Source organism: Chenopodium quinoa, unplaced genomic scaffold, assembly GCF_001683475.1.
Source record: "Chenopodium quinoa cultivar QQ74 unplaced genomic scaffold, ASM168347v1, whole genome shotgun sequence".
Classification (NCBI taxonomy): Eukaryota; Viridiplantae; Streptophyta; class Magnoliopsida; order Caryophyllales; family Amaranthaceae; genus Chenopodium; species Chenopodium quinoa.
Genome location: NW_018745024.1, coordinates 6,392,641 through 6,402,186, shown reverse-complemented (window position 1 = coordinate 6,402,186; position 9,546 = coordinate 6,392,641). Strand labels below are relative to the sequence as shown.

General features: G+C 40.3%; 1 protein-coding gene across 2 annotated transcripts; it reads right to left on the bottom strand.

Annotated features, from left to right (window-relative positions):
• Positions 1-1,472: 1,472 nt before the first annotated feature.
• LOC110708399 (BSD domain-containing protein 1-like) lies at positions 1,473-4,184 on the bottom strand. 2 transcript variants are annotated; one of them, XM_021886529.1, is made up of 2 exons: positions 2,638-4,184; positions 1,473-1,965 (listed from the first exon to the last, which is right to left on the bottom strand). In XM_021886529.1, exon 1 carries the CDS (start codon positions 3,899-3,901, stop codon positions 2,645-2,647), a length of 1,257 nt encoding a protein of 418 aa, XP_021742221.1. In that variant the 5' UTR covers positions 3,902-4,184; the 3' UTR covers positions 1,473-1,965; positions 2,638-2,644. The 2 variants fall into 2 exon arrangements, with proteins under 2 accessions (XP_021742221.1, XP_021742220.1); XM_021886528.1 differs by having other exon boundaries at positions 1,473-2,009; positions 2,638-4,183.
• Between the last annotated feature and the right edge of the window lie 5,362 nt (positions 4,185-9,546).

Genomic DNA, 9,546 nt, shown 5'->3' with positions numbered 1-9,546 from the left:
GGTAATTAGTTGATAGTTGATTAATATTGTGGGTTGTTTTTACTGGTTTGACTATTTGGTTGTATTAGAGATTTGAGTAAGGGTTGTCTATTTGGTTTTCGGTTTGGATTTAGCCCAAATCCAATCCAATCCGATCCGAAACAAATTTCGATTTTTAATTATCAAATCCAATTTGATCCGAATTCCTTACCAAATCCAATCCGAATTATAATTCGATTTTTTGGATCCAGAAAATCCGAATTAAAATATGTTGCTAATGTTTTTGGGGCTAATGCGATTATAAAAATAAAAATGCAATAATAAAAATTCAATTCTTGATAGTATAGTTGTACGCGATTAATACAAGTATTGAAAGCATAGGTTTACTCAACTAATACTAATATAATCATAAAAATAGTTTTAACATGATTATATTACAAATACTTTTTATTTTTTATTTTTTTTATAGAAAATAACATTTTCTATTTCGGTTTTTTTGGATCTGAATAAGGTCAATTTGATCCGATTCAAAAATTCGAATTTTCAAAAGAATTTAACCCGATTTAAAGTTTGGATCGATCCGAATTGATAATTCGGTTTGGATTTGGGTTTTATCTGAATGGACACTCCTAGATTTGACTGGTTGTAAGTGTATATAATAACCAAAAACCTAAATATTCAATAAGCTAATTTCATTTTTTTTTTCTTTTCCAAACAACGAAATTAGGTTTTTAAGGTGGTCAAACCTCTAATATAGTAATATGTCTCTATAAGCTAAAAACTCTTCAAAAAACACTTTTCCAAACAAGGCTTAAGTCATAAGTCCAAATCCTTACAGGCCAAGCCTTACTTGGTACAAAATTTGTGTTTGTTACCACAGACAATACTCTAGAGTAAATGATTTTCACATGAAGACACCAACCCTCCTTGTGTCTTGTTGGCATAAATCATTTGCTTGGTTACACTTGAACAAGGGTTCAAGGGTTGGTAAGGAAGAAAGGAATGTGAAAAGAAAAAAAAAATGAGGTATTCTAAAATACCTTTTTTTTTTAGACTGTAGAAAATCGTGCATACTAATTATGAAGTTAGTAACCTAGTAATATATAAAGTTATTTTGACGAATTATTTTGGCCTAACAATCCAAGTGTCCATGTTGAATCAAAGACACTCCAACACAACTGTAGATATTGTTTTAGACCAGAAACAGCGTTTACAATGCTTCTGCGCGGTACTAGTAAAGGTAGTAATTACTAATTAGCTTGCAAATTAATTAACCAATCAATCTTTACAGTCTCTTTTTCATCTCTTCCCTTAACATAATCCTCTTTCTCTCTTCCCTTCAAAAAAAACCTGTAGACACTCTGGATAAGGTCAGACTGCAGATATTCCCGACTGTATATTTCTTAGCTTAACGCTACAACATAAGCTGCGCTATAAGCCTATACCAGCTGTTATACATCTAATTATAGGTAAGATACGTAAAAGGATATGGGAAGTTATAGTTGTATTGATTAAAAAATAATCCACGGCTAAAACAATAAGATTGTCGTGTAGAGCGCTTCAGTACAGTAAATACTATAACCACTTGAAGTAGATCAGCACAGACAAAGGTAATCTATTTTAGCTAGTCCTTAAAAGAGCATACACGATCCTTTCATCTATCAATGATTTGCAGGCATTACAAGATAAATGTAAGGAAGCAGACCAATATATTGGCAATAACGAGCAAAGACAGCATTTACAGTGAATCCCTGGTCAATTCTAGTATTAACAGGCCAAACAGACTTCTGGACTTCTGGTATAGGACTAACCGCAGGTTGCTGTGCATTCGGTGCCTTGGTGGGCTTCAACAGCAATGGTTTTTATTGCTAAATGATTCATTGAGTAATAATAACACAACCTGAGCAATGATGATCGCTTAACGAGTTAAGATGCACCTTCCATATCCCTATACACTTTCTGCTTTAACCCTTATTTATGCTTCACCTATCATCAGATTCATCACCTTATATAATCTCTTGTACATTGCACTGATTCAAAAACATTCCATGAGAACTATGAACTAAAGCAGTGAGGTCTGGGCTAAGATTCTATCAAATTTACAACGACATCAGGCAGTGAATTAACATAGCCAAAACAATCTCCAATATACAGTTGTAGCATTTTGGTTATTACACAGATTTGCATATGATTCTTCTACTAATCAATAATCATTACAACGACCAAGCTATAATCCACAACGAATCCATTATTTGTAGTCACAAAGATCGTACCATTATTCTTCTATAAATCAATAATTGATTGATGAATATGGCACTCTAAGATAGCAATATTAGCAACTCCCAATTCTCTGAAAAATTCAACCCTTACTATCTCATTCAAATTCCAACATTTTGGATCAATATACTACTACTTGTTCTTGCAATGTACTTCGTATTCAATTTCGAATGGTTTATGACAAAGCATTCTTAGCAAATCATATAACTTTATACAATGAACTCAAGGACTAAAACCACACAAAAGAATTAAACTAATGCATATATTTGAAACTAAGCAATTACATGACAATAGACAATAAGCATATCAAAGCTTTTAAATAACAATTGCATTCTTAAAAATCAAATGATCATGTAACCACAAAGTATAACTATAACATACCCTTTCTCTAACTTTTCTTAATAGGTTCATCATCATCTTCAATATCCCAACTCAAATCCTCATCATCCTCAGCAACACTCAACCGTTTTCGCAATTCTTCCCGGTTGCTCGGACTCCCACCACCACCCTCAGTTTGCTTCCCTTTCTTCTCACCAACATCATCATCACTACCAAGATCCTCAATCTCATCCCAACCAAGATCCTCCTCCTCTTCCTCCTCTCCTCGAGATGGTTGTGTCGAAACCACTGTTATATCACTATCCTTACTCCCCTCTGAGGGTGTCTTCTCATCCACATTCTTCTTCTTCACCTCCTCCTCCTCATTCCCTCCCGTTTTCGCCTCTTCATTCGATTCAACAACACCGCCTTCGTCTTTCACCTTCTCTCCCTTCTCCTCCTCCCCTACATTATCACCACCATCAACAACATCAGGTTGTTTCAATTCATCATCTTCTTCTTCTTCATCATCATCAACATCCCAGCTCAATTCTTCATCCTCATTCGCTCTTTCCACTAATTTTGCCCTAACACTCTCAGCTTGCTCCAATTTATAAACCCTAAAATAATACCTATACCAAAACAAATCATGATCAACCAAATTGGGAACAACCCTTTTATAAATCCCTTCCATAACCCCATTTTCCCTCATCAAATTCCCCATTTCTTCACTCTTTTCCCCCAAATTAAACGACGATTTCCACTTCTCAAACTCACCCACATCCTCAAATTCCTCAACATACGTATTCACATCACATTGAATCCCCCTCAACTGCGCATCAAACCTACTGTACTTCCTTCCATCAATTGGATTCAAATTCAACCCCGGATTCGATCGCGGGCTCGAATCCGGGTTCTCGAGATCCGAATCACTCCCTTGAGCAATAATCTGAGCAGTAGATTTCCAAACAACAGATCCAATATTATCAATTGCTTGACCAACAGATTCAAGGGATTCTTGCGCTTTTGATGCACCAACTTCGAGAGATGAACTTGCAACCTCTTTGAAAACCTGGGTTTCAATCTTTAAACCAGAGCTAAATTCCTGCAAATCACGACGGTATGTTTCGATTACGGATTCGGATTTTGTTGCGAAGGTTTTGATTAAGCCGCCGACGAAACCCCATGTGGGTGGTGCTGTGGATTGATCTTCGGGTTCGGATTCGGGTTCGGGTTGAAGGGGTTGTTGATGTTTGGGAGAAGATTGTGGTGATTGAGGATCGGGTTCTGGGTCTTCGTCTGCGAAGACAGATTTGAAGAAATTCATTGCAGAATACAGAGGAAGGAGAGTAGGGGAGGAGAGAGAAAGAGGAAAGAAGAGGGGGTGATTGAATGCACAGTTGAAGGGATTTTATATTTTTATGTTGTTTTTGTTTTAAAATGATTGGGTTAGGGTGTATCCTAATTGAAGTTAGATTAAGGGGACGAGGGACGAGGGACGAGGGACGAGGGGAAGATTTGTAGGGATTAGGGAAGTACAATTGAAGTTGAACTTGGTTTAAGCAAAGTTTAAGGTGTCGTTTGGTTGCTATGGGAAATTACTACCCATGGGAATTTGTATTTCATGGGAATTAAATTCCTACATCAAAATCATGGGAATTGTATAAAGTTGTTTGGTTGGCACGAGGGAATTTGCAAATCATGGGAAGTTTGACTTACCTAGGGGGGTTAGGTAATTAACTTCCCATATTTTGTGGGAAGTCACGATTCCCATGAATTTGCAATTCCCTCATTTACACTTTTTATTGTCAACCAAACAACTCATGTATTTTCAAATTCCCATGATTTTCCACTTCCCCCATTTTCTTTGTGTAACCAAACAACCCCTAAGGTTAAGAAATGGTTTGGTTCAACTTGTTTCGTATTCTTAGGGCCTGTTGTGATTGACTGAATTGAACTGAATTGTCTCAATAATTTATGAGAGAAGGAAATTAAGAATTGAGCTGAACTGTACCGAATAAGCCCTTACTCCATCCATTACATAAATAAAAAAGCATAATTTATATTTTTCACGAGAATTAAGAAAGCTGGAAATTTCTTAAAACACACGATTGGAAAGTACAAATATGCATATGAGGTTAGAGAGAGATATAAAGAGTGGAATATTGTCAAAAGTTTTTGTTCTGTAAATAGAGAGAGAATGTACCGTAAAATTATAGAGTACAAATTATTATTGAATAAATAGAGAGAGAATGTATTGTAAAACTATGTCAAAAGTAAAAAAAAAAAAAAAAATGATGACAAAAGAGTGGAATATTGTCACAAGGTATTCTTTAAATAGAAATAGACATGTACGTAGTTTTTGTTACCTTGAAATAGAATACAAATTTCTTGTTATGTGACAAAAGGGAATACTCCCTCCGTGTTTTTGTAAGTGTTACACTTACCAAATTCGGCTGTGTTTTAATAAATGTTACACTTCCTTTTTTGGCAAAAAACTACATTAAAATTATCTCTCTCCTCTCATGATCTCCATCCAAATCCACTATTATTATTATTATTATTATTATTATTATTATTATTATTATTATAAAATTAAAAAAAAACCTACAAATTCAATCAATTTACAAGAAATTGGTAGGGAACCGAGATACAATCTGGGCTCCCACCCCTCTAGCTATAGCGAACCCGATCCTACTGAAGATGTGAGCAGCTGCACGAGCACCAATATCCTGAGTTTTAGCGAATGCCTGAACCCGCTTCAGCAACGCAATATCATCCTTGTCTAATTCCCCTAATGAAGAAAAGGAGAAAGGAAGAAAACCATAGCCATTAGCCCTGCAACGTGCCCCATACTTGTCCCGCTTCCGCTGAGCCGCCGCCGACACAACACGACCAGGAACGAAGTCAGACAACCCCGAATGTGTCAAAGGTGAAGATCCCGTCAAGTCGACACATACATCACGTCCTCTATCCCAGGAATAAAGCAACACATTTGCTGGTCGTAGCGCCCCCTCGTTCCCACCAGTCAACCCAACGTTGACCTCCTTTCGAGCAGAAATCCCAGACCGAAAACAAATATCAACAAGGGTATCACGAATAACGTTGTGCCGATGTTTAATACCTACTATCCCAGCACAAGATACTGCATGATCCCCATAAATATCTCCATCAAAAACCCTTGAGCAAGTAGAACACGGTGTTGAAACGGAGAACAATGGAACACTCAATCGATAGCAAAGAACACAACGGTAAGTCTTACCATTCATAGCCTGACCTAAACCCAATATCGGGACCGTTCGCAACCAGGCCGAAGAGTGATTCCCCTGTTGGGACTTCCATAAGGCAACCTCACGCGGAGATAAGGAGAAAGTGGAGTCCACAGATGAAGTGACCTTCGTGAAATATATATCTGCCAATTTTTTCATGAGTATGGGGGCAGCGATCTCACTAGGGTTACTCAAAAGGTCAGTCTCCACAGTCCTGTTAAAAAGACTAAGAGCACCATCAAAGGCCGGTCCCAGACCAACAATACCAGAATCGCGAAGAAGCGTAGCCTGAAAACCAGAAGACTAGAGACGCGACACAAGGAAAGCGTAATGCCGAACATCACCCGCCGAATATACACCCAAACCACCATAAGAAAAAGGTAAGGTGGCAAGTCGCCATTGCCAATCACCAAAACCAGGCCCCGAAGCAGTTACAATACGCTCTAAAGAAGCTCGAAGGGCCACGTCAAATGAAACCTGCGCCGTTTCAAAAAGACGAGGAGGACAAAAAGTCATACAACCTACAATAAATTAGTGGGAAGCCGAGATACAATCTGGGCCCCCACTCCTCTAGCTATAGCAAAGCCTACCCTAGTAAAAATATGAGCTGCAGCACGTGCTCCAATGTCTTGCGTCGTCGAGAACCTCTGAATTTGCTTAAGTAACGCAACAGCCTCCTTCTCTAATTCACCAAACGAAGAAAAGGAGAAGGGAATGAACCCATATCCAATCGCCTGACAACGAGCCTCAAACTTATCCCGCTTCCGCTGAGCTACATCAGCCACAACCCGTCCAGGAATAAAGTCAGATAACCTTGACTGTGTCAAAGGAGAAGATCCTGTCAAATCAACACAGACATCGCGACCACGATCCTAAGAATAAAGTAACACATCAGTAGGTCTGAGGGCATCACCGTTCCCTCCAGACAACCCAATATCAACCTCTTTCCTTGCTGAAATCCCAGAACGATAGCAAACATCAACTAGGGTATCCCGAACAACATTATGTCTATGTTTAATACCCACGATACCAGCACACGACACCGCGTGATCGCCAAAAATATCCCCTGGAAAAACCCTCGAACAAGCAGAGCACGGTGTCGAGGCAGAGAACAACGGAACACCCAATCGGTAGCATAATACACATCGATAAGTCTTTGCATTCATAGTCTGACCCAATCCTGAAATAGGAATGGCCTGAAGCCAAGCAGACGTGTGATCTCCCTGCTGAGATTTCCACAATGCTGATAGACGAGGGGATAATGAAAAGGTGGATTCTGCAGAATCGGTAACCTTCGTGAAATATATATCTGCCAATTTCTTCATAAGTTTTGGGGCAGCGACCTCACTAGGATTACTTAAAAAATCAGACTCCACCACGCCATTAAACAAACCCAAGGCGTCTTCAAAAACTCGACCATGACCAACAATGTCAGCATGTCGTAGAAGCTTTGTTTGCAACCCAGTAGACTGCAACCGAGAAGCAAGAAAAGCATAATGCCGAACATCACCTGCAGAATAAACACCAAGCCCTCTAAACGCAAATGGTAAAGTGGCAAGCCGCCACTGCCAATCGCCAAACCCAGGTCCTGAAGCAGTAACAATACGCTCCAAAGAAGATCGAAGAGCCTCGTCAAAAGTGCGCTGAGCCGCCTCAAAAGTACTAGGGGGACAAGTACGCAACGCAAAGTAGAGTTTAGAAACTCCGGTACAAGCCCTAAGTAACAATAGCTCACACTGAGTATCATCCAGCATAGCAACCTTATCCATAAACGCAATGGTCTTGGTCACCCTTGCATCACAAGCTCACTACTAAAACCAGAATCAGAACTAGCAGGACCACCAAGCAACTTAACACCACGCGAAGGTCAAGCAATGTTAGGTGGAAAGACACCCAAAAGCCTGCTTCGGGGGTCTTCTGTAGGCCAGAAAACTTCAGTTTTGTCCACGTTAAGATGTAACCCAAAAAGAGGCCCTTCCTCCATAATCAGCTACAAAATCTTCCCCACCACCAACGTGTCACCAATAATAGTGCCATCATCTAAATACCAAGCCTGAAGACATACATCAAAAGTATCTCTGATTTTACACACCAAGGGTTGTAAAACCAAAGCAAAAAGCAGAGGACCAAGGGGATCACCCTGCTGCACCCCCTGAGACGACCATAAGGTGTGGTCCCCATAATACAATCTAGCTGGATTAGAGTAGCAGAATTCAATCCACCGCGAAATACCCGGACAACGATGACGGACCTCACGTAATATGACCGCACGATCAACTAGATTGAAGGCATTATGAAAATCCACCAACAACATTGAAAGACCAACATCAGATCCACGAACCTCAAGTAATCGATTCACAGCATGAAGAATGGCCTCACCGCCTGAAGAAACCCAAACGCCAAATTGAAGACCATCAAAGTAACTTCCCAAAGACTGCCCAACCATAACAACACCGACTTTCGAAACTAGACGCCGCCAAACGGTACCCACAACTATAGGACGAATTCCACCACCGGGCTTGACAAGGGGTGTGAGAGGAGCACTAGCAATATACTCTCCTAGTTCCACAGGACATCTACCAGCTAGAAACAGATTAACCACCCCGATAATATAGTCAACCAACTCGTTTGAGACAGCCATCGCTCCACCACTCAAGCAATCCATAAGGTGTTGAGCACGTAACCCATCCCTACCACACGATGTGCCACGCGAGAAACTCTGAATCCGATCTAAAACAACAGCAGAGGAAATAACGAGATGAAGTTGATCAACAGGAATATCAGCAGGCAAGGAAGGAGGTGAAGAAGAAGGGTGTTTTGAAAGCAAATCCGCAAGAGTGACATCATTATACGGAGCAACACCTTAAGAAGAAAGAACCCGGACTGCAGCGGTGTAATGACCATCACAAATCTTCTTACGACACTGCTTGATATTACGCTCTTCCAAATCAAGGTCCTCATCATCAACCACCGACATAGTAGGAGCATCCTCAGCCAAAGTTTCCCTCACAAGCTGCACACTACCACCTGGTGCACCCCAAGAACAAATAGCCCGGGAAATACTTTCTTCTTGATGCCGGCGCTTTAAGGAAGACCTTGACTCACGACTACTCCGCAGCCGAAAGGTTTTAAGGGTGCAAAGAGGTGACACTAACAACGATACCCAACTAGAAATGTCATTAGGGTTAGAGATCACCTTATCAAGAGCACCTTTCAGAATCCGAGAAAACCCCAAATGACACTTGGGAGGGATAGATTTCACAGTACGAAACCCCTTTGAGAGCAAAGCATTAATGAGAGCCACATCAAAACCACAAAACTGATCTCGCGCCAAACCATCCACAAGTCCTATACGAGCCGAAGAAGAGGGAGCTTGTGGCTTGGAGAAATTATGAAGCACAAAACGAATAATACCATCTCCTTCATCAGGGGGTGATACATCCTCACCCCTCTCGTGACGACACCAAGAACGAAGTGTATGAGTTTTGTAACAAACCCCACAAAACCAAATCCCCATACGTGTAAAAGTAACTTCCGCCTCAATATAAACAACCAAATTAGAAGTAAGAGACTGACGTGTAACATCCTGCGCACTAGTACAACAATGACGATCATGAAGATGCTTGATTAAAGAACGCCTTGTAAGCCCATTGCCACTCCCATCTTGACACCCACTAAGACCCACAAAGGGACAATGAAACTT

Coding starts and splice junctions, on each gene's coding strand:
- LOC110708399 (XM_021886529.1), bottom strand. CDS start 3,901: ATGAATTTCTTCAAATCTGTCTTCGCAGACGAAGACCCAGAACCCGAT.